The 25,667-nt window shown below is 52.8% G+C and overlaps 1 protein-coding gene across 2 annotated transcripts in view; it reads right to left on the bottom strand.

Moving 5' to 3' along the window:
• RAP1GAP2 (RAP1 GTPase activating protein 2) overlaps positions 1–25,667 on the bottom strand; it is a 238,936-nt gene that overhangs the window by 84,553 nt on the left and 128,716 nt on the right. For both annotated transcript variants that reach the window (XM_026449613.1, XM_026449608.2), the window contains exon 3: positions 21,497–21,581. In XM_026449613.1, the coding sequence (XP_026305398.1) occupies positions 21,497–21,581 (85 nt within the window). The remainder of the gene's footprint in view (positions 1–21,496; positions 21,582–25,667) is intronic.

Genomic DNA, 25,667 nt, shown 5'->3' with positions numbered 1-25,667 from the left:
CCACAGCTCCTGCCTCCTGTCTCCCACAGCTCCTGCCTCCTGTCTCCCACAGCCCAGCTCTCCGGACCACAGAACTGACCACCGCCAAGGGGTACTCACATACAGTCCCGAACCACATCTGGAATCCACAGCGGGATGAGGTCGGGGCACCACTGGGGATCTAATCTCATTCTCAGAATTCTCTGGATCCCCATGGCATCTCTGAGATGAGATGCAATTCTGATCTCCTCTGAGCCTGGGCCACCCACCAGGACCAGCCCCTGGGAGGAAAGAGCTCTAGAAAGAGCCACAGGTCATCTGGCGAAGGTCTCAAACCCAGAGGCCTTCAGGGGCCAGAGAGGATATAAGCTCCAAGACTAAATGGGAGTGGGGAGGGGACATTCCCCCTAAAGAGTATTGAAATATTTTTTAACATCACATTGACCAAATAAAACATATTTGATTTTTTTTTTTTTTTTTTTTTGAGACGGAGTCTCGCTCTGTCGCCCAGGCTGGAGTGCAGTGGCCGGATCTCGGCTCACTGCAAGCTCCGCCTCCCGGGTTCACGCCATTCTCCTGCCTCAGCCTCCCGAGTAGCTGGAACTACAGGCGCCCGCCACCTCGCCCGGCTAGTTTGTTGTATTTTTTAGTAGAGACGGGGTTTCACCATGTTAGCCAGGATGGTCTCGATCTCCTGACCTCGTGATCCGCCCGTCTCGGCCTCCCAAAGTGCTGGGATTACAGGCTTGAGCCACCGCGCCCGGCCATAAAACATATTTGAAAACGAACTCAGCCCACCCCACCAATGTGTGATCCTCGATGAAGCAAACCCAACTCCTCCACCAGCCCCATCTCAGTCCTCTTTCCCCCTCCACCTCCAATGCCACTGGCCTCTCTTCTCCATCTTCTACCGTCCTTCCCTCCTTCCCTCTTTTTCCCTCCCCACCTCCGATTTCCTTTCTCCCAAATTCCTCCTCTACAGCAGATGACGGCACCCGGCCATCCACCCCCACTTCTGGCTTCCCGTGTAGAGACAACCAGCCCCAGCCATCCTATTAACATCTGACACTTCAGAAATATCTCAGTCCTGCGGCCAGATCCAATCAGCTCAGCCGTGTCACTTGCTAACAAACCCTATTCGCTCGTGTGACTGAGCCTCATTCGCTCCGGAGATGGGCTCTGCTTGATTCCCACGTGTAACTGAGCCACAGCTCGGAACACTCCCTCCAGGCCTCTGGAGGTGCAGACCCTGTTACTCAGCCTGCTCTTCCAAGAACAGCAGCTCCCCTCAAAAGCACTCTCGGCCGGGCGCGGTGGCTCACGCCTGGAATCCCAGCACTTTGGGAGGCCGAGGCAGGCGGATCACGAGGTCAGGAGATCGAGACCCTCCTGGCTAACACAGTGAAACCCTGTCTCTACTAAAAATACAAAAAAATTAGCCAGGCGTGGTGACAGGCGCCTGTAGTCCCAGCAACTCGGGAAGTTGAGGCAGGAGAATGTCGTGAACCCGGGAGGCGGCGCTTGCAGTGAGCTGAGATCCGGCCACTGCACTCCAGCCTGCAAGATGGCGCCACTGCACTCCAGCCCGGGCGACAGAGGGAGGCTCCGTCCCAAATAAAAATAAAACTAAAAATAAAAATGGAGCACTCTCCAAGTTCCCAGGCTGCACCCTCTTTCCTCCAAAATCACCCGGCTCTCATCTTCAAAGTGGGGAGCCAAACTCTGTGTTTAAAGTTGAAATTATCTTTTTAAATTCATATCTCTACCCCAAAGTCTTGGTTCTTTTTATCATAATCTTTTTCCTCACTGTCAGAGAACTCTTAGAGAAATTAATATCTCTTACAGAGAGAAAACATTTCTTTAAACTTCAGCAACTCCTTCTGAGCCACTTGTTTATTTCTTCTTCACTGGTTAATGCAAGGAACATTGAATTTAACTCTCTTTATTACAGAGGAGCACAAACAGTGTGATCTCATTTATGTGTGCCTCTATCTATGTGTACGATGCCAAGATGTCTGGACGATTAGGAAATGGTAAGAATGGATACTTCTGGATGGTAGGATTGTTATTAGGACATTATTCATTTTTTTAATTTTCTCTGTACTTTACGATTGCTTTAACTTTACAATAAGCATATATCATTTTATTTAAAATTGTCTGGGGTGTTTTATATTTGCTGGTTACTTGCACACACACAAAAAAAGTCTTACAAAAATTATCGAAGAAAACAGCTGGGCGCGTTGGCTCATGCCTGTCTTCCCAGCACTTCGGGAGGCTGAAGCGGGTAGATCACCTGAGGTCAGGAGTTTGAGACCAGCCTGACCAACATGGTGAAACCCAGTCTCTACTAAAAATACAAAAAAAAATTAGCCAGGCGTGGTGGTGTGCGTCTGTAATCCCAGCTACTCCAGCTGAGGCAGGAGAATGTCTGGAGCCCGGGAGGTAGAGGTTGCAGTGAGCCAAGATTGCACCACTGCGCTCCAACCTGGGCAACAGAGTGAGACTCTGCCTCAGGAAAAAGAGTCTGCCTCAGGGTGCGGTGGCTCACGCCTGTAACTCCAGCATTTTGGGAGGCCGAGGTGGGCAGATCACAAGGTCAGGAGTTCGAGACCAGCCTAGCCAACATGGTGAAACCTCATCTCTACTAAAAATACAAAAATTAACTGGCCATGGTGGCACGTGCCTGTAGTCCCAGCAGCTCGGGAGGCTGAGGCAGGAGAATCACTTGAATCTGAGACGAGGAGGTTGCAGTGAGGCGAGATTGCGCCACTGCACTCCAGCCTGGCGACATCAGCGAATTTCCGTCTCAAAAAAAAAAAAAAAGAAAGAAAGAAAGAAAATATTGGGCGCTTTTTTGTTCATTGCCACATCCTTAAGGCTGGATCAATCAATGAGGATTCATTGATAACCTATTGTGAGTATTTATTAAGCACCAACTACTAAGTGTTTATGAAGCACCTGCCATGGGCCCTGTATGTACCAGGTCCCGGGGCAGCAGGGATGGGAAGGTCATGCTCTGCCCCATTTGTGTGAGCTGGAGCTGCACCAGGTCCTCCCAGCCCCACCACACCCTGTACCTCACACACACACCCTTGCAGTCTCACCTGAATGACACTCAACTACACAAGGAGGAGCAGGTGCTGGCAGAGCTCAGAGCCTCACCAAGCTCCAGCCAGGAGCTCCCAGGAGAGGGCAGCCCTGACCCCGTAATGGTGGCCCCCAGAAAGATATATGCGTATCCAGGAACCTGAGCGTGTAACCTTATTCGGAAAAAGGGTCTCTACCCATGCTGCAGGCTGAATGCACGTGTCCCTCCCAAGGTGATGGTATCAGAAGGCGAGGTCTGGGGAGGTGACCAGGTAATGAAGTTTTCACCTTCTTTCTTTTTTTTTTTTTTTTTTTTGAGACGGAGTCTCGCTCCGTCTCCCGGGCTGGAGTGCAGTGGCCGGATCTCAGCTCACTGCAAGCTCCGCCTCCCGGGTCCAGGCCATTCTCCTGCCTCAGCCTCCCGAGTAGCTGGGACTACAGGCACCCGCCACCTCGCCCGGCTAGTTTTTTTTGTATTTTTTAGTAGAGACGGGGTTTCACCGTGTTAGCCAGGATGGTCTCGATCTCCTGACCTCATGATCCGCCCGTCTCGGCCTCCCAAAGTGCTGGGATTACAGGCTTGAGCCACCGCGCCCGGCCAAGTTTTCACCTTCATGGACTGGATTAACGTCCTCATAGAAGGCCTGGGGGGACTAGGGAATCCCTCCTGCCCTTCCTCCTTCCTCCCTGCAAGGACACTGCAAGAAGGAGTCATCTTAGAAGCCGAATGTGGGCCTTCATCACGAGTCTCTCGGAGCCTTGATCTGGGATTTCCCGACCTCCAGCATGGTGAGAAATAAATGGCTATTGTTTGTAAATTACCAAGTCTAAAGTATTTTGTTGTGACAGTCGGAAGAGACTGAGATAACAGATATAATTTTAAGATACGAAGGAGTTTGAGACGAGATCATTCCGGATTACCCGCGTGGGCTCTAAATCCAAAGACAAGTGTCTTAAAAGAGACACACTGAGAAGAGACCCCCAGGGAGGAGAGGAGGGAGCCACATGAAGAAGACAGAGAAAGCAGAGTCCCCAGCCGGAGATGGGCCTGGAGCCACCAGGCGCTGGAAGAGACAGGCAAGGAACTTCCCCTCGAGCCTCTGATGGGAGCACGGCCCTGCTGACACCTTAATTCCAGACTTCTGACCTCCAGAGCTGTGAGAAAATCAGTTCCTGGCTGGGTATGGTGGCTCATACCTGTAATCCCAGGACTTTGGGGGGCTGAGGCGGGCAGATCACCTGAGATCAGGAGTTCAAGACCAGCCTGGCCAACGTGGTGAAACACCGTCTCTACTAAAAATACAAAAAATTAGCCGGGTGTGGTGGCGGGTGTCTGTAATCCCAGTTGGTTGGGAGGCTGAGGCAGGAGAATTGCTTGAACCCAGGAGGCAGAAGATGCCGTGAGCCAATATCCTGCCACTGCACTCCAGCCTGGGTGACAGAGTGAGACTCTGTCCCAAAAAAGAAAGAAAAAGAAAAGAAAAGAAATTCCTTTTATCCTTTTATTTCAACCCATCAAGTTCATAGCAATTTGCTATATAGCAACCCTAGGAATCCAATCTACCCCCAAGGCCTGAAACTCCATCTCCACACTCAGCCAAGAGCACAGATCTGCTGGGGGCCCCTGGGGCAAAAAGCCAGCAGGAGGGGCACGCACAGGAGGAACCCACTGAGGCACAGATCTATGCAGGGTACATCCCTTCAGGAAGCAATACAGAACCCACCATCCACTGGCCTCTGAAGCCCCAGACACAGCAGGCTTGAGTGTCAGGTAAATGACACTCATGAATGGGGGTAGCGGGTGGGGGTGGATGGCAGCACACAGAATCTGGCGGCATCCCGCTGCTGGGCCGGTCTCAGTGGAGAAGCGTCTATGGCGGCTGGCAGAGAAGAAGAGCGGGATGAACAATGGAACCACCCTCCGCGTGTTTGGCATATTGACCATGATAACAACCACTCGTGTCCATTATGTGCCGATATTTGACACCTGCAGGAAGCCTGGTACTTTATGGAGCCCTTGTCCACCTGCTTCCTCCTTTAATCCTTGCAGTCACCCTACAGGGTGAGCTCCGTTCTATAAATGAAGAAACCGAGGTTCACAGAAGATGACTGAACTCCACGATGTCACACGGCTGGTTTCTATAATCCCAGGAAGAGGCAAGACCCAGACCCAGCACCATCCCGTGGGAGAGGCAGGACCTGAAAACAGGCAGGGACATCACAGACCCAAGGACTAAGTTCTGGGGTGGGATGGCTGGTCAGGCCTCCAACGGCAGGTGGGATGCCTGGGGCGGGGCAGGGGGTGCTGGGCGACACCCTGAATGCCAAGTGCTCTATAAGTCTTCTGAACGCCAGCGAAGTGAGCCAGAGCCGAGTGCTCACCAACAGGCAGAAAGAGGCGAAGAGCATGACAAAAGGGAGTGGACAGCCTGGGAACACAGGGAGACCCCGCCTCTACAAATTAAAAAATATATATCTGTTTAAGCCTAGCAGGGCGTGGTGGTGCACACCTGTGGTCCCAGCTCCCTGGGAGGCTGAGGTAGGAGGACTGCTTGGGCCCAGAAGGTCAAGGCTAGAGTGAGCCCTGATCGTACCACTGCACTTGAATCTGAATGACAGAGAACCTGTCTCAAACAAAAAGAAAAAAGGAGGCCAGACGTGGTGGCTCATGCCTGTAATCCCAGCACTTTGGGAGGCCGAGGCGAGTGGATTACCTGAGGTCAAGAGTTCGAGACCAGCCTGGCCAATATGGCAAAATCCCATCTCTACTAAAAATATAAAAATTAACCGGGCGTGGCGGCGGTGCCTATAATCCCAGCTACTTGGGAGGCTGAGGTAGGAGAACTGCTTGAACCCAGGGGGCAGAGGATGCAGTGAGCCGAGATCGTGCCACTGCACTCCAGCCTGGGCAACAGAGCAAGACTCCATCCCAAAAAATAAAAAAAAAATAAAAAAAATTAAAAAAGAGAAAAGGAAGACGGAGAGGGCGAAGGAAGGAGGGCGAAGGAAGGAGGAGGTGACCTGGCAGCCGGTCACCTTTACCATCAGCCCAGACCCCCAGACCATGAGTCACTCAGGCTGAAAGGGCAGCTGTACCCCTGCCTGGCCCCCCATGGCTTTTAGGCCCTGCCCCCCCCCCACTTTCTCATGTTCCCCACAACGTCAGCATCTATCCCGGAAATACAGACTCATTTTAATATCAGCTGCAGGCAAAAAGAGTTAGGAAAGAAACTTCTCATGAGGACAAACTGCTCATAAAACATATTCCAAGGCCAGCCTCGGGCCTCTCCACAACCCCGAATTACCCAAGTCTCGACTCAGTCCCAAAAACCGTTATGAAGATGGCGACCCTGCAGGTTCTTTCCGGCCCTCCCGCCCGGGGCCCCTGTTTAGGTCAGATTCAGAAGGCAAGAGTTGGAAGCACAACTCAGAAATATGTTTCTTCCTCCAGGCCTGGCTCAGATGCTGGGCTGGATCCTGGTTTTTAGCCTTTTTCCAAGACCCTCAAGGGCATCCACATTTATCAGGCAGGGTTTTGAGTCTGATACACAAGGCTCCTGTAGGGCGACTCACACAAAATGTCAACCCTTGTTCATTCCACAGACAGGCCCCTCAGCTGCGGGCATCTGGCAGGGCAGAAATCAGGGCATCCTGACAAACTATATTCACAGAAAACCTGGTGTACTTCCCCGCAGATGGTCTCTCTAAGCATTGCTATTCTCCGCACATTTCAGAAACACAGTTTTTTGGAGGAATAATAATGACTGATATTTATGTAGCACTTACTGCACACCTCTGTTCTAAGCGATAAAGGCATATCATCTCAATTAATCTTCACTACAGCCACACAGGGCGGGTACTCTTATTTTTTTTTGTTTGTTTGTTTTTTGTTTTTTTTTGAGACGGAGTCTCACTCTGTCGCCCGGGCTGGAGTGCAGTGGCCGGATCTCAGCTCACTGCAAGCTCCGCCTCCCGGGTTTACGCCATTCTCCTGCCTTAGCCTCCCGAGTAGCTGGGACTACAGGCGCCCGCCACCTCGCCCGGCTAGTTTTTTGTATTTTTAGTAGAGACGGGGTTTCACTGTGTTAGCCAGGATGGTCTTGATCTCCTGACCTCGTGATCCGCCCATCTCGGCCTCCCAAAGTGCTGGGATTACAGGCTTGAGCCACCGCGCCCGGCCGGGTACTCTTATTATCTTTGATATAGTTTGGGTTTGTGTCCCCACCCAAATCTCACATGAGACTGTAACCCTCAGTGCTGGAGGTGGGGCCTGCTGGGAGCTGACTGGACCACAGGGTGGATTTCTCATGAACGGTTTAGCACCATCCCCTCGCTGGTGCTGTCCTCGACTTTGTGAGTGAATTCTCAAAAGATCTGGCTTAAAAGTGTGTGGCACCCTCCCTCGCTCCCTTGCTCCCGTTCTGGCCCTGTGACGTGCCTCCTCCCGCTTTGCCTTCAGTCATAAATAAAAGTTTCCTGAGGCACCCCAGCAGCCAAGCAGATGCCAGCATCACGCTTCCTGTACAGCCTACAGAACTGTGAGCCAGTTAAACTGCCCTTTTTTTTTTTTTGAGATCGAGTCTCCCTCAGTTGCCCAGGCTGGAGTACAATGGCACGATCTCGACTCACTGCAACCTCCACCTCCTGGGTTCAAGTGATTCTCCTGCCTCAGCCTCCTGAGTAGCCGGGATTACAGGCGCCCGCCACCATGCCTGACTAATTTTTATATTTTTAGTAGAAACAGGGTTTCACCATATTGGCCAGGCTGGTCTCAAACTCCTGACTTCATGATCCGCCCACCTCAGCCTTCCAAAGTGCTGGGATTATAGGTGTGAGCCACCACGCCTGGCCAAACCTCCTTTCTTTATAAATTATCCAGTCTCAAGTATTACTTTAGAGCAATGCGAGACTGGACTAATACATCCCTATTCTACAAAAGAGGAAATGAGATGCACAGAGGTTATATAGCTAAGAAGTGGGTAAACTTTGGCCAGGTGCATTGGCTTATGCCTGTAATCCCAGCACTTTCGGGAGGCCGAGGCAAGTGGATCACCTGAGGTCAGGAGTTCGAGACCAGCCTGGTCAACATGGTTAAATGCCATCTGTACTAAAAATATAAAAATTAGCTGGGCATGCTGGTGCGTGCTTGTAATCTCAGCTACTTGGGAGGCTGAGGCAGGAGAATCGCTTGAACCCAGGAAGCGGAGGTTGCGGTGAGCCAAGATCGTGCCACTGTACTCCAGCCTGGGCAACAGAGCAAGACTCCATCTCAAAATAAAAAATGAATTTAAAAAAGCAGGGGTGGGGGCCATGCATGGTGGCTCACGCCTGTAATCCCAGCACTTTGGGAGGCTGAGGCGGGAGGATCACCTGAGGTCTGGAGTTTGAGACCAGCCTGGCCAACATTGTGAAACCCCATCTCTACTAAAAATACCAAAAATGGCTGGGCATGGTGGTTCACACTTATAATTTCAGCACTTTGGGAGCCCAAGGCAGGTGGATCACCTGAGGTCAGGAGTTTGAGACCAGCCTGACCAACATGGAGAAACCCCAACTCTACTAAAAATATAAAATTAGCCAGGCGTGGTGGCGCATGCCTGTAATCCCAGCTACTCGGGAGGCTGAGGCAGGAGAATCGCTTGAACCCGGGAGGCAGAGGTTGCAGTGAGCCGAGATCGTGCCACTGCCCTCCAGCCTGGGCAAGAAGATCAAAACTCTGTCTCAAAAAAAAAAAAAGAAGAAGAAGAAGAAGAACTGGGGAAGCCTTAACCCCAGGCAGACTGGCTCCAGAAACTGTATTCTTAGCTACAACTCTCTATTGCTTCAAGTTCTTAAGAAGAACCTCAGAGGGGCCCAGGACCAGGTCAAAAGAGCTGGATTAACTGCTCCTGTGGCAGGGGGGATCACTTGGCCAATCCAAAGGAAAGAAAGATGGGCTGGAAAATCAATGGAGACGGCAAGAAGGTTCCCAGAAAGAGAATTCTGGGAACCCAGCCAGCTGTTCCTCCCACAAAAAGAGAAGGAGCACAGCTCAGCTGGCCTGGACACCTAGGCCAAAGCCCGTGGCTTGTGCTCTATTAGCAAACTTGAGGAAGTGTGGCTCTATTTTGGGGCCTCCAGCTTGGAAGTCCAGGGGCCCGAGGATACATAGGAAGAGGCAAGGGACTCCGATGAGCCAGCTACTCTGGGTTCCCCAGAGAGAAGCCCTGACTGTGTGTTTCTCAAGGGCAACAACTGCACCTAGATCATCATTGCTGTCATTGTCATCATCGCCATCATCACAGACCATCACCGCCATCATCGCCATCGTCACAGACCATCACCGCCATCATCGCCATCGTCACAGACCATCACTGCCATCATCGCCATCGTCACAGACCATCACTGTCATCATCGCCATCGTCACAGACCATCATTGCCATTATCGCCATCATCACAATCCATCACTGAGCACCTACGTGTCTGATGCTCCACTAGCGACTTTGTGATGACCTCATTACTGCTCACACCCACTCCTACTCACACCCACTCCTCCTGGTGGCCACCATCCCTATTACTATTACATAAGTGAAGAGACTGGAGGTCAGGGAGATTCAGTGACCTGTTCAAATGATTCATGCAAAGCAGTCTGTAGAGGTGGGGATGACAGCACAGGCTTCAGAGCCACACAGACAAACCTGAGCCCACATCCTGGCTCTGCCACTCACTAGCTATGGGACCTCCAGCAAATAACTCAACCTCTTGTGACGATTTCAATCAGAGATGCCAGAAGGAATTTATCTCAAATGACAACACTGACTGCCAGTGGCTGCCTACAGTGCTTTGCTGAACAGGATTCTGAGACGACGTCTAAGCTCTTGGGAAAGAGGACCGTGATCAATTACCAATATCTGCCATGGAGCCGAACGGTGGACTGACGGCACGGACGTCACGTATTTTCCATCCCTGGTGCAGAGAAACACCATGGTGGAAGAGACACTAAACAAACACACGTGTGCGCGTCCATGCCTGGCAGAGATTTGACTGAGGCACCAAAGCAATTAAACAAGGAAAGGAAAGTCTTTTCAACATACAGTACCGGAACAACAGAATATCCATACGGCAATAAATGAACCTAGACCCCAACATACTGTCATACATAATTAAATTAAAACAAGTTTATCTTAGACCTAGAGCTAAAATAATAAAGCTTCTAGCCGGGCGCGGTGACTCATGCCTGTAATCCCAGTACTGTGGGAGGCCGAGGCGGGCGGATCACGAGGTCAGGAGATCGAGACCATCCTGGCCAACATGGTGAAACCCCGTCTCTACTAAAAATACAAAAAAATTAGCCAGGTGTGGTGGCGGGCGCCTGTAGTCCCAGCTACTCGGGAAGTTGAGGCACGAGAATCACTTGAACCCAGGAAGCAGAAGTTGCAGTGAGCCGAGATGGTGCCACTGCACTCCAGCCTGGTGACAGAGCAAGACTCCGTCTCAAAAAAATAAATCAATAAAAATAAAGCTCCTAAAAGAATACATGGAAGGAAATCTTTGTGAGCTGGGGTAAGCAAAGACTTCTTAGGACACACAAAGCTACAGACATAAAAGGAAAAGAGTCCATAATTAGACATCATCAAAATTAAAACTTCTGCTCATTAAAGACACTGTTAAGAAAAGAAATGGGCCAGGCGCGTTGGCTCATGCCCGTAATCCCAGCACTTTGGAAAGCCGAGGTGGGCGGATCGCTGGAGCTCAGGAGTTCAAGACCAGCCTGGGCAACAGGGTGAAACCCTATCTCTCTCTACAAAAAAATTCAAAACTTAGTGGGGCATGGTGGCACAAGCCTGTAGTCCCAGCTACTTGGGGGGCTGAGGTGGGAGGATGGCTTGAGCCCAGGAGGTTGAGGCTGCAGTGAGCCATGTTCGTACCACTGCGCTCTAGCCTGCGTAACAAAGTGAGACCCTATATCCAAAAACTAAAAACAAGAAAAAAAAAAAAGAAAGGGGTCAGGAATGGTGGCTCAAGCCTGTAATCCCAACAAATTGGGAGTCCAGGCAGGAGGATCACTTGAGGCCACGAGTTTGAGACCAGCCTGGGCGACAGAGTGAGACCCCATCTCTATTTTTAAAAAGAAGAAGGCCAGGTGCAGTGGCTCACACCTATAATCCCAGCACTTTGGGAGGCTGAGGCGGGCGGATCATGAGGTCAGGAGTTCAAGACCAGCCTGGCCAACATGGTGAAACCCTATCTTTACTAAAAATTTAAAAATTAGCCAGGTGTGGTGGCGGGCACCTGTAATCCCAGCTACTTGGGGGGCTGAGGCAGGAGAATCGTTTGAACCCAGGAGGTGAAGGTTTGTAGGGAGCCAAGATCGCACCACTGCACTCTAGCCTGGGCAACAGAGCGAAGCTCCATCTCAAAAAAAAAAAAAAACAAAAAGAAGAAGAAAAGAAATGAACTTGACTAGAATATGTAAAGAACACCTATAAGAAGACACTGAATTTTAAAGGGGGGAGGAAGGGCAAAAAGAACTATAAGAATAGTCAATAAATAGTCAATATGAAAAATATTCAACATCATTATTCATGAGAAAATGTGGATTAAAACCACAATGAGACACCGTTCAAGTGTCTAAAACTGTGAAAACCAACAATGGCAAACGTTGGTGAGGATGTGGAGCAGCCAGACCTCCAATGACATTGCCGGTGAGGATATAAAATGGCCTGACCCTTTGGCAAATAGTGTAGCTGTTTCATATAAACAGTCTCCAGCCAGGCACGGTGGCTCTCACCTGTATTTCCAGCACTTTGGGGGGCTGAGGAAGGCGGATCACTTGAGGTTGGGAGTTCAAAACCATCCTGGCCAACATGGTAAAACCCCATCTCTATTAAAAATACAAAAAACTTAGCCGGGAGTGGTGGCGGACACCTGTAATCCCAGCTACTGGGGAGGCTGAGGCAGGAGAATCGCTAGAACCCAGGAGACAGAGGTTGCAGTGAGCAGAGATCACATCACTGTGCTCTGGCCTGGGTAACAGAACAAGACTCCGTCTCAAAAGAAAAAAAAAGAAAAAGAAAAAGAAAGAAAAATTAAGTTCTAGAACAGACAAAACTCATTTCTGAAAAAAATCAGGCTGGGCGCAGTGGCTCAAGCCTGTAATCCCAGCACTTTAGGAGGCCAAGACGGGCGGATCACAAGGTCAGGAGGAGATCGAGACCATCCTGGCTAACACGGTGAAACCCCGTCTCTACTAAAAAAATACAAAAAACAACTAGCCAGGCGAGGTGGCGGGCGCCTGTAGTCCCAGCTACTCTGGAGGCTGAGGCAGGAGAATGGCGTGAACCCAGGAGGTGGAGCTTGCAGTGAGCTGAGATCCGGCCACTGCACTCCAGCCTGGGCGACAGTAAGACTCTGTCTCAAAAAAAAAGGAAAAAAATCAGAATACTCAGTGGTCCTCAAGGGGTCAGTTATGATTAACTGGGTCAGGACATGGGAACTTTCTGGGGTGGCAGAAATGTCCTGTTTCTTGATCAAGGTATGGGTCACGTGGGTGTATCATTAGTCAAAGTATACAATACAGTTAAGACTTAACGCATTTCCACGTCTGCAAATTTTTAAAATTTCAGTGACACCTAGAGTAATCTTCAAGAAGCATAAGTGAGTCGGCCTTAAAACATGAACAGAATCAGAGAAAACATGCACATGCTCAGGTGTGCACAGATGAGGAGGGAGACGCGTGCAGGTACATAGGTGCACATGCAGACATCTTCATGTTCTTTTTTCTTTTTCTTTTTCTTTTTTTTTGTTTTGAGACAGTCTCGCTCTGTCGCCCAGTCTGGAGTGCGGTGGCATGATCTCAGCTCACTGCAAGCCCCGCCTACCGGGTTCACGCCATTCTCCTGCCTCAGCCTCCCGAGTAGCTGGGACTACAGGAGCCCATCACCACACCCGGCTAATTTTCTTTTGTGTTATTAGTAGAGACGGGGTTTCACCGTGTTAGCCAGGATGGTCTCGATCTCCTGACCTCGTGATCTGCCCGCCTCGGCTTCCCAAAGTGCTGGGATGACAGGCATGAGCCACCGCGCCTGGCCTCTTTCTTTTTTTTGAAACAGGGTTTTGCTCTGTCACCCAGGCTAAAGTGCAGTGGCTCAATCCCAACTCACTGCAAGCTCCATCTCCTGGGCTCAATCCACCTTCCCACCTTGGCCTCCAGAGTAACTGAGGCTACAGGCATGAACCATTAGGCCCAGCTAATTTTTTAATTTTTTGTATTAATGGGGTCTCACCCAGGTGTTGCCCAGGCTGGTCTCAAACTCCTGGCCTCAAGTGATCCTCCTGCCTCAGCCTTCCAAAATGCAGGGATTTCAGGCATGTGCCAGCATGCCCAGCTAACATCTCCATGTTCTTAAAGCCTCCCAGTTAGCATCCTCACCCTCAGTAGCCAAATAAGCCCTTCCTCATGCCTGCCTTAAATCAGATGTGAACTTCCCTTGGCTCCTGGATGGACTTGAGAGAACAATGGGCGGTGGCTCCTGAGGAGACGGCCTTGTGTCCCAACCATGTCCGGAGCGGCAAAAGAAACGCAGTCGATGTAGAGACCAGAGGTGACTCTCCCAGGACCCACAGAGTTCCAGCAAGGGCCTCCCTCCAGCAGTAGGAATGTGGAAATAAATATCTGTCCTCTCCTGTCCCTGTACAGGGCTTTCTTTTTTTTTTTTTTTTTTTTGAGATGGAGTCTCACTCTCTTGCCCAGGCTGAGGTGCGGTGGCGTGATCTTGGCTCACTTGCAAGCTCCTCCTCCCAGATTCATGCCATTCTCCTGCCCCAGCCTCCCAAGTAGCTAGGATTATAGGCACTCACCACCACGTCCGACTAATTTTTTGTGTTTTTAGTAGAGATGGAGTTTTGCCATGTTGGTCAGGTTGGTCTTAAATTCCTGACCTCAGGTGATCCACCTGCCTTGGCCTACCAAAGTGCTGGGATTACAGGCATGAGCCACAGCACCTGGCCTCCAAGTTTCTTCAAGAGAGAAAAACTAAACCTCCTGGCTGGGCACGGTGGCTCATGCCTGTAATCCCAGCACTTTGGGAGGCTGAGGCAGGTGGATCACCTGAGGTCAGGAGTTCGAGACCAGCCTGGCCAACATGGCAAAACCTCGTCTCTACTAAAAATACAAAAATTAGCCGGGCATGGGGGCTCATGCCTGTAATCCCAGCTACTCGGGAGCATCGCACTCCAGCCTGGGGGACAAGAGCAAGACTTCGTTTCAAAAAACACACAAACAAAAAACCAACCTCCTTGCTGATGTCCTTCAGCCCTTCCTGCCCCAGCCCAAAAAGGCTCCCATCAACCCTCCCACAAATGCCTCCTCCCTTCATCCATCCAAAGCCGGTGGATGTAAGGAGGGCTGACACTGTCACTCAACCCTGACTGGGGGATAGTCTCCTCACGCAGCCTAACAGAAGAAGGAGACAGGAACCAGGAACAAACAAGAGAGATGAAATCTGGCCGGGGGCCGTGCTACAAGCTGGAACAGAAGCCCCCCACGCCACCCCCCGACCTCAGGGAGAGAAGGTGGCTGGTGGGCAACCCATGAGCTGGAAAGGGAGGCCCTGCCCAGCTCTGCCCAGAGGGACAGAGAGGGGCAAGGAGGAGGATCCCCTGATCTCCATTCTCTTCCCCGGCATAGGGAGCTTGCACACCTGCCTTACCTAGCATGGAGGCGATGGGGGCATTCGCTGGCCGTGGAGAGCCACACGCCAAGGAGCGAGGGAGGAACAAGACTTTCTCCTGGTCCCTGCAGTGGGAACTTCAAGCCTCCATTATCCTCTTCTGGAAAGCAGAAGGTCTGAGAGCGGCTGGCCTCAGACTTGCACAAAGAAGGGTGTGGAAGGCTGAGCAAGGACCACCTCCCAGCTGACCGAGCCAGCACCCCGGGCCTGGTGCGGCTCCAGGGACAAGGTCAGGTCAAGCCCCAGCAGAGTGAACATCAATGACATGCCCTGTGTCCTTCCCGTGAGCGCCGAGAGAATCAGGAGAATCAACCCTTTGACTTCACAGGGCCTGGGACGGTTTTACTGTCTATGATCCCAGGGGGTCACCCCGACCCCCCATGCTTGCCATTAGGGCCCCTTCTGGCTGCCCCACCCCACCCCACCCTATCCCACCTCCCCATATAGCGTTTCCCCTCCTCTCCTCCCCACTGAGAAGCCACATTTCACATCTGAGCCTTGTCACACGCTGAGCCACCTGGTTTCTCCCGCTCAGTTAGGGCCCCTGTAGACAGCAGGCTCTCTGAAGGTAAAGGACTGCAGCTTCGATGTGACCCCAAAGGACCCAGCACAATTCCGGGCACACCAATGGCCCTCCCTAAATGCCTGCTGACCCACTGGGGCACGAAAACCAGCTTCCTAAAAAAAAAAAAATGTGGGCCTGGAAACCACCCACGGCAATTCCCACAGACTCAGCCCCAAGCCCCTCTCCCAGCCCATCCGGCACCAGCCAGTTTGAGCTCTGGCTGGCAACTGGGATCTCATTCAGCCCATCTGGTCAGCATCTCTTTGGTTGCTTTTTATCAGCTTCATATTAACAGAAAAAAAAATTCCCCTTGAAAAACAAACAGCAAAGAGGTGGGGGAGGGTGCATACAGGAGGGGTAGCAGCAGGCACGCCAGTGAGGGTGGGGGCCCAGGGGGAGCGCGGGGGAGACTCTCAGGCTGGAGGCCAGCTACTGCTCAGCCAGCCCTTCCCAGTGGGAGAGCCACGAGAGGCCGTCCCTGGGCCCGCAAGCGTGAGATGAGCTGACGAGCACTTGACCAAAACTAGTTTGGGTCTTAGAATTTAACTTATCCTGGGCCAGGCGTGGTGGCTCACGCCTGTCATCCCAGCGCTTTGGGAGGCCGAGGTTGGCGGATCACTTGAGGTCAGGAGTTCAAGACCAGCCTGGCCAACATGGCAAAACCCCGTCTCTACTAAAAGTGCAAAAATTAGCGGGGCGTGGTGGTGCGCACATGTAATCCCAGCTACTCGGGAGGCTGAGGCAGGAGAACTGCTTAAGCCCGGGAGGCGGAGGTTGCAGTGAGCCGAAATCACATCACTGCACTCCATTCAGCCTGGGCGACAGAGACTCCATCTCAAAAATAAAAATAAAAATGAAGAATGTAACTGATTCTATTGACTAGAGGAGGAACATAGCCGTCTTCGGTGTTATCTTCGGAGAGTCATTTCCTACCTCGCGGCTTCCCGTTTACCTATGAAGGAAACGGACTGTCCATTCCCAAACTCCTGTGACTCCCGAGCTAATCAACCAAAGAGGTACCCCTGCCACGCCCTCCCTGAGCCTGCCCCGCCAAGAGAACCAGGTGAAGCGTTCTCCCACTGCCCGAGGCTCAAAGAACAGAGAACCGATTCACGAACCCTCAGGGCCAGGGACCCTCGGAGAGAGGCCGCCCTCTACCCAGGGCGTCTCTGGCCTCAGTGTGCTATAATAACCTGGGAGGTGTCAACCAAGCAGAGGCCTGGCCTCACCTCACCCTGTCCCTAGGACAGGGATGTGGCAGGTGGAGCCCAGGTCTGCTGGGATGTAAGATCCAGCCAGAACCAGAGGAGTGGAGGGTCAGGAGCAGAACAAGCTCCCCTGACCGAGACGTCCCTTACAGTCAGCAACCATAAAACAAGTCCCAGGTCCCCAACCTAAGCCAGGGCCTGGGGGCCCCAAAGAATAGGACACAGTCGCTGTGCTCTGGGAACTCAAGTTAGGGAAAGAATCGGACAGCCTGCAAGCAGGAGTCGCAATATTATTTCATCAATGTCATCACTTTTGTGATGGGACACTCCTGTGGTGAGCAGGCTGGTGGAAGGTAAGGATTGTGGTTTTAAACCCCTATGGGCGGTTAGCTTTCGCACAAAGGGAAAAAAACGTCCTCGCCATAGACAGACTCCTGTCGGCGGCCACAGGCTGTCTGAGGCACAGAAGGAACCGAAATGACAGTTACAAAGAGACCCCTCGGGCCAGGCACACCACACACACTGACCCCCATCCCCAACCACAGAAGGAACCCACCCAGTCTGAGTTCCCACGACAATCCCTCGCATCTTCCTCTGTTCCCAGCTCTGACCTTGCACTTGGGGTCTGGGCAGTAAAGTCACAGGCTGGGAAATTCCTGAGCTGAGCTCAAAGAGGAGGACAGAACACAAGGGAGGAGGAAGGAGGGACATCTCCTGACTACAGCTGCTGAGTTTTCCCTGAGGCTGCTCTGCTCCGGGCCTTCCTGAGGCCCCTCCCGACAGCCTGTCATGGGAGAGCACAGCAGGGGCAGGCACCCGGTAGATGCTCATAAATCATTTTTTGAAAGAATGTGTTAAAAATAATCCCTGCTGTGGTCCAGATTCCTGAGCACCCCTGCCTCACTCCCTCCTTTCCACATTTCCTCGCGCTCCAGGCTCCCCTGCTGTCCACCCCACCCCTCCCAGGGCTGGTCTGAGTTACATCCCCAGCAACTGCCAGGCCACGGAACCCAGTGGCCACTGTGCACTCTGCACCATACTTGGCTTCTCAGCAGCAGCTGACACCGCTGCCAGTCCCACCACCATGAAATGCTCCTCCCTCCATGTCTTGGCCCAGCCTCCTCTGCAGAGACCCCAGCACCAGCCTTTACCTGGGGGGTTCCCTCAAGGTGCTGACCCAGGAACCTCTCTTCTCACTCCATCCTCTCCCTGGAGAGCTCACTCATCCCAAAGCTTCCATTCCCTTCTCTAGGAGAAGGGCTCCCAGATTTTTACCTCCAGCCCAGAATGTTCTTCTGAGCTTCAGGCATATCCAACTTAGAGCTGACCCCTCGACAAGGTGCGGTGGCTCGCACCTGTAATCCCAGCACTTTGGGAGGTCAAGGTGGGAGGATGGCTTGAACCCAAGAATCTGAGACCAGCCTGAGCAACACAGCAAGACCTCATCTCTACAGAAAATGTTTAAATTAGCTGGGCTCGGTGGCACGTGCCTATATTCCCAGCTACTCGGGAGGCTAAGATGGGAGGATCCCTTGAGCCCAGGAAGTGGGAGGTTGCAGTGACCTAGGAATGAACCACTACCCTCCAGGCTGAGTGACAGAGCACGACCCTGTCCCTTAAAAAATTGTTTTTAATTTAAAAGAAGAAGAACTGAATCCTAACCCTCCCTCCTGCACCAACCTTTATCTCAGAGAACGGATGTCCCACGTATCTAGTGCTTACAAACCTGGGAGCCATTCTTGCCGCCTCCTTCTTCCCAAATCTCCTATCTCATCAATTTACCACCTGCAAAATCTGAGCTCCAACCACTTCCAAACCACCCCACCGGCCCCTCCAAGTCAGCCTTCCATCCTCTCCCCTGGATCCTGCAACAGACCCGGCTCATCCCCTCTCCACTCTGTTCCCTGCCACGCATTTGCCATATGACGCTGCGTGATTTTCCAAAAGTCTCATCTTAATCCTCTGGGTAATATCATCATGACTCCAGTGCTCCTAACTAGGAATAAACTCTAAAATCTTCAGCAAAATGTCCAAGCGTCTGCTTGATCTGGTCCCTGCCTACATGCCCAGCCTCTCCAACGCTAACTCTGGCTTCACCAGCCAGCCTGATCTCCTTCCAGTTCCTCTTGGTGCCGCCTTCTCTCTCTCGACTGCCTGAGGGCATGTGCAGAGGCCCACAGCAGTGCTTCTCAAGCTGCCGTGTGTATACAAATCACCGTGAAATGACGGTAAAATGCTGACTATGGGCTCGGCACGGTGGCTCACACCTGTAATCCCAGCACTTTGGGAGGCTGAGGGAGGCGGATCACAAGGTCAAGAGATCGAGACCATCCTGGCCAACATGGTGAAACCCCGTCTCTACTAAAAATACAAAAATTAGCCAGGTGTGGTGGTGTGCGCCTGTAGTCCCAGCTACTCGGCAGGCTTAGGCAGGAGAATCGCCTGAACCCAGGAGGCAGAGGTTGCAGTGAGCCAAGATCGCGCCACTGCACTCTGGCCCGGTGACAGAACAAGGCTCCGTCTCAAAAAAAAATAAAAAGCTGACTCTGATTCGGTGGCCTGGGGTGGAACCTGAGAGTCTGCATTTCTAAGGGACTCGTAAATAATGCAGGTGTTGCTGGTCCCTTGGCCTCACTTTGAATAGCAAGAATCTAGAACACTCTCCTCCACTCGGACTCCACCTTAGCCTAACTAGCACCTATCCAATTTTCAGGGCTCAGCTTAAACATCCTTTCCTAACAAAAAGCCCTACCTGACCCTCTCCGAGACTAGGTTAGAGTCCGCCCACCTCCTAACCTCACGTTCCCCCTGAGCTATGCTGTGCTTCTCCTTTAGAATATTCACCGTGTTTAACTGTCCAGCCCTCATTCCTGACATTATTTTTCCATTTTTGGCTCCCTAGCTAGACTACAAGGTCTAGGAGAGCAGGGACCACAACGTCTGGTTTACTACAAGGTCCCCAGAACCCAGCACTGGGCTGGATGAGCAGGAGCACATGTGGCGGAAAGCTGTGGGTCTTGCCTGCCCTGCATCCCTTTCCCCTGCTTCTCATGGCAACACTGCCATTTTCCTCTAGGTCCTAATCCCCTAGTTCTCAGTTCTTATGGTTTAGGTGGGTGGTCATGAGACCCAGGTCTGGCCAATCAGAGCCTTTCATCTCTCTGGTCACAGTGATTGGTTCAGGGACAAACACGTGACCTAAGCCAGCCAATGAGCTTCTTCCCTGGGACTTTGTTAGAACTACTGGGGGAAAAAAAATACTTTTCTTTGCACTGGAGTTACTTTGCAGGTAGGAGCTGCTGTCACCATCTGGCCACCACAAAGGCAGCTTGACAGAGAATGAAACCAACACAGAAGAGAGAAGGAATGAGAATGATCTCGTGGATGCAGTCATGCCTGCCGTCTATGCTTGCAATTACAAAGGCAAAAAATTCCCTTTTATGCCTAAGCCAGAGTGAGTTATGTTTCTGTCACTTACAACCAAGAGTCCTAACTAATACAAAATTCAAATAAATACTGGGTATTAAATGAATTAAATTAGTGCATAAGTAAGTGAAGTCGGCCAAGAAAATTCAGGGACTCCTCCTGCGAGACTGTCAGAGTTCTCCCTGCAAACTCCTGCCATCCTTGAGGACAGAGACACGCATCCCACAGCCACCTTTGTAGACCAACGGGACACTCGGAATGGTAACAGGCTTCTTAGCATTACCCTGTGCAAAGGGCCGGGCTGGCACCTGGCTCAGATACCAACACTGAGCTGGGTGCTGGGGCAGACACTAGGCTAGTGAAGGTGGTCTGGCTTCCACTGCCCCCTGGGTACTATACCCTGTCCTGCCCCCCCACTCACCGCTGACCACTTAACCCACCCAGGGCAGGCTCTGGCTGCCCCTCAACACGTAGGCTCCTCGAGGCATACCGCGTGGCTCTGTGTGTGATGGGCATCAGATACAGGACAACAGCAGGAAGATGGATGGGTTTTATCTGCTTCCTATGGGTCGTCATCTTGCAAAAGATTAGGTTTAGGGCAGAGGAGGGGTAACACAGAGCAGTGAGGAAGAGATGTCTGATGATCCCGTGAGCCACTCAGAGCAGGGCCCCAGGACAGAGAGAGGAGCTGGCCTAGATGTCCCCTCAGATGACTCAAGGGGCAGGTGACTTCTTCAGCGCTAGTCCTCACTCACCCCACAGAGTGTGAAGGAGGGAGGGAGGGAGAGAGAGCATGCCTGCCAGCCTATACAGAAACACTGGCTGAGCCAAAAATCTTCTCTGAGGACCAGCTCAGGACTGTGTGGCCATCCTACCAAGGCGTCGGACTGAAAAGAGATGGGGGAAGGTCATGGTGGCTGGAAGGCACTGCTCCCTCGGCTCCCGTCCAGGAGTGAGAAGGTCCTGGGCCTGGCGGCCTAGACTGTGGTCTCCCCAGGAAAACGGCTCACGAAGGAAGTGCTGATAGGAAAATAACTGCCGCCCCGACCCGAACCTCCAGCCAACCCTTCCACGGGTTCTGGCGTGAACAGGCCCAGCTCAGAAGGGCCAGCCAGAGGCCGGCAGAGCAGCATGCAGGCACCCTTCAAGTCCCAGGAGGGCCACAGCCCAGCCCCCGGGCAGTCCTTCTGGGCAGCCGCCTTCTGTCCCCCGACTTCCTCCTGGCTGGGCCCCTTGTTCCCAAACTCCACTACCAATTACCAAGAGTCCTGCCAACCCCATTTCAACCCCAGTCAATGTCCTCACCGCCCCTTGACACAGACACCCTGAGTCTCCTGTCACACTGCCCCCTCACTGGTGCTTAACTGGAGCTTAACTGGACGTCGCCTCCTCCGAGGGGTCAGGACACTCCACAGGCACACTGCAACGGACGCTGCTGGGCCCGGAGCCGAAGCCACAGCAAGGCCTCACGACTTCCCCACGCGCTCCCCTCCCTGCCTTCCTGAATCAAAGCCTCTTACCTTCATGGTGGGAGGTGCTGTGAGAGGAGGGGAGAGCGGCCGGTCTGGGAGGGTCACATCCGAGCTGTTGGCCAGCTCCTGCTTCCTGTGAAGAGGCCAAAAGAGGTGAGTGAGGACCTGCCTGCGCCTTCCCTTCTCTCCTCCAAGAGTCACTAGGCTCTGGGACACAGTTTAACATACAATGCAGACTGGGCTGGGTGGCTCATGCCTGTAATCCCAGCACTTGGGGAGGTCAAGGCAGGCGGATCACCTGAAGTCAGGAGTTTGAGACCAGCCTGACCAACATGGAGAAACCCCGTGTCTACTAAAAATACAAAAATTACCTGGGCGTGGTGATGCACGCCTATAGTCCCAGCTACTTGCGAGGCTGAGGCAGGAGAATCACTTGAACCTAGGAGGTGGAGGGTGCAGTGAGCCGAGATTGCGCCACTGCACTCCAGCCTGGACAACAAGAATGAAACTCTGTTTCCAAAAAAAAAAATGCAGAAACCATAGTTGGGAGCATTTTCTTTTCTTTTTTATTTTTTAGACGGAGTCTCGCTGTGTCTCCCAGGCTGGAGCGCAGTAGCGCGATCTCAGCTCACTGCAAGCTCCGCCTCCCGGGTTCACGCCATTCTCCTGCCTCAGCCTCCCGAGCAGCTGGGGCTACAGGCGCCCGCCACCTCGCCCGGCTAATTTTTTGTATTTTTAGTAGAGATGGGGTTTCACCGTGTTAGCCAGGATGATCTCGATCTCCTGACCTCGTGATCCGCCCGCCTCGGCCTCCCAAAGTGCTGGGATTATAGGCGTGAGCCACCACGCCCGGCCAGGAGCATTTTCTTTACTGCGATGCACCAAAATCTAAAGCAGTGCTACTCTAAGTATGGTCCCTGGACCACCAGCGGCACCTGGGAACTTGAAAGATATGCACATTCGCTGGTGCACACCAGACTCTCCACTGATGAGCCTGGGAACCTGCGCTCCAACGAGTTCTCCAGGTGATTCTGCCGCACGGTGGTCTGAGAACCACGGGGCTAAAGACACCCAGGCGTGGGGCTGGGTGGGAGAAGAGGAGGGGAGAAACGGGGATTCATTCTCTCGAGCCCCTCTACACATACACACACACACACACACACAGACACACACACACACGCACACATACGCACACACGGGGATTCTCTCTTGAGCCCCTCTACACACACACACACACACACGCACACACACGCGCACACACACACACAGGCCCTGGTCAAACAGCTGTCCTCGGGAGACAGGGCTGCCTGCCGTGCAACTGCAGGTAAAACTTAATTTAGTCCGTGTGGGCTAGGACAGTGGACAGGCAGCTAAACAGAGTTGTGTCGCCATGGCAACATGACTGCGACGAGTTTGCCGCGCTCACACACTCCCCACTTTCCATCTGGCCCTCGCTGGTGACCGGGGAGTGCTGTCTGTGGCCCCATCACCAGGCAGACTGTCTGGCATGGGATCAGCCTTCGGAGCCACGGCTGCACAACAGGGCCAGCTGGGCAGAGCCTGGGGAATCCCCGAGCGAGGGACTCCAGTGTCCTGAACAAGCCCCGGCTGTACCCAGGAGGGGACGAAGGGGCTGGGAGAACCGTATTAAAAGCCGAAGAGGGCCAGGCTGAGCCATCAAAGCCCCCAACTTTACACGTGTTTCCTCCTCTAGAGAGCCCCACTCTGAAGCAGCCGAGAGTCAGCCCAACCCCCAGGTCCTGCGTAAATGACCAAAGCACCCCCACTGCCACCTCTGGAGAATCCTTCTGCGCCTCTTCCCAGCCCAAGTCCTGCCAGCGAAGCGACAGTTCCAACCCCGCACCTTCATGATGGAAACCCAGCCTCCCTACAGAGCCCAGCCCTCCAGCTTTCCAGGCCCAGACCGCATCCTGCCTGGCTCCCCGTGGCCCACGGGGCAGGACCGGGCTGAGAACACTTCCACGCTAGATCCACAGGGTCATGTGTACCCCTGCCTGCCCCTGCGGTTGACCACCCTTCCCTGTGGTCAACTAGGGAGCCAGATGAAGGGCCTGGGGACTACCTGGCTTGGCAGAGGACCCATTCCACCCCGTTAACCTGAACCTGGCGATCCCTGTCTTCTCCTCCCCATCTCCCTTCCTCCTTCTTTCTTCCTGGACCTTATTGATATAAGCTTTGACAGCTGGAGAGGGGGGACCCTCCCGCCTGATCCAGGGCTGCAACTGGCTCAAGAAACCATCAGGCCAAGACAGCACCTAGGTGTGTGCACACACTCACACACACAAAGGCAGGAACCAGCTCCTGTTACCTCTCAGCTAGAGCTTCCAGCCTCCTTCCATGTACGACCTTGGACGTTACCACCATAGGCTCCAGCCTGGCTGCTCTGCCAGACACTCACCTGCCTGTGCACACAACAGAGCTGGGTCCACCAGAGGCTCACCCCCTCCTCCACCTAGCCCACTCCCAAACAGCCACAGCTCCTCCTCAATGGGCCTGGTCTTTGAGAGCCATGATGGGGGAAAGGAAGAATGATCAAGCAGGAGGGCATAACCCTTGGGTCCTCTCAAGGCCCATGGTGAAGATGAAGGCTTCTCCTCTGTGAGGCTGGGAGCCTGGCAAGGAAAAGCATGCAGGTGGGGAAGTAAAGCAAGCCCCCACCAGATGCTATAGGGCTACTCTGGGCTTAGGAGAGGATCTCTGGAGATGACTCACACGCACCTTGATGGACAGCAGCCCTGGCGCTCCAGGCACACACAGTCCAGAGGAGAACAGAGCTGGTTTTAACATCACCGGTCATGGGACGCTCATACACACAGTCATGCCGTCTGCTTCTCCCCATCAGGCACAAGATGTCCACGCCCATGGCACCAGATTATTGTCCAAGGCCCTGCGTCCCGGTCAAAGGGGCACAGCAGCCAACATTCCCTGAGCTGAGCCCCTCTCCCCTGCACCAGCCCTTTCCCCTTGGATGCTGGCTAAGCTCCTGGGGCCGGTCTCTACTGGACACTGGCTAAGCTCCTGGGGCCGGTCTCTACTGGACGCTGGCTAAGCTCCTGGGGCCGCTCTCTAGGAAGTGAGGCGGACTCTCAAGTCGGAATACAAGGCAGCTTCTGACCAGAAGGATTTCCCGAATGATGCCTGGGAGCTTGGATGGCGCTAGAGCAGACATGAGCACCAGTGGTGACCAGCCTCATGCAAGCTACAGTGCTGTGTCCATGACTCCACAGGGGGTGCCAGGGTGGGCAGAAGGCATGACTGCCACCCTCACAATCATCTGAACTGGGCCCAGAGCGGTGGCTCACGCCTGTCATCCCACCATTTTGGGAGGCTGAGGCGGGGCGGATCACTTGAGGTCAGGAGTTCAAGACCAGCCTGTTCAACATGGCAAAACGCCGTCTCTACTAAAAATACAAAAATTAGCTGGGCGTGGTGGCACGTGCCTGTCATCCAAGCTACTCGGGAGGCTGAGGCAGGAGAATCGCTTGATCCCAGGAGGCGGAGGTTGCAATGAGCCAAGATTGCACCACCACACTCCAGCCTGGGCAACACAGCAAGACTCTGTCCCAATAAAATTAAATTAAATTAAACTAAATTAAATTAAATTAAAATTAAAATTTAAAAAATCAGAACTACACACAGGCTCTAGGTCACAAGGTAGGACCCACCCTGCCTTGGTATACAGATGGCTTCGAGTGGCATCGATGGGGGACAAGGGCCACATTGTACCATCCTCACTCTTGGCTCCAGCCCTCCCTCTTGTTTAAGAGCTAACTGCCTGTTATGGGTCACCCTGTGTCCCCCAAAAAAGATACATTGAAGTTCTAACCCCCAGTATCTATGAATAGAACCTGATTGAAAATTGGGTCTTTACACATATAATCACGTCAAGATGAGGTCGATAGGATGGTCCTTAATTCAATAGGACCAGTGTCCTTATAAGCAGGGAAGGCTGGCTGGGCACCGTGGCTCACACTTGTAATCCCTGTGCTTTGGGAGGCCGAGGTGGGTGGATCACCTGAGGTCAGGAGTTCCAGACCAGCCTGGCCAACATGGTGAAACCCCGTCTCTACTAAAAATACAAAAATTAGCCGGGTGTGGTGGCGGGTGTCTGTAGTCTCAGCTACTCAGGAGGCTGAGGCAAGAGAATCGCTTGAACCCAGGAGGTGGAGGCTGCAGTGAGCCGAGATCGCGCCACTGC

Source organism: Piliocolobus tephrosceles, chromosome 16, assembly GCF_002776525.5.
Source record: "Piliocolobus tephrosceles isolate RC106 chromosome 16, ASM277652v3, whole genome shotgun sequence".
In the NCBI taxonomy this organism is placed as follows: domain Eukaryota; kingdom Metazoa; phylum Chordata; class Mammalia; order Primates; family Cercopithecidae; genus Piliocolobus; species Piliocolobus tephrosceles.
This window is presented reverse-complemented; position numbering and strand designations above follow the sequence as displayed.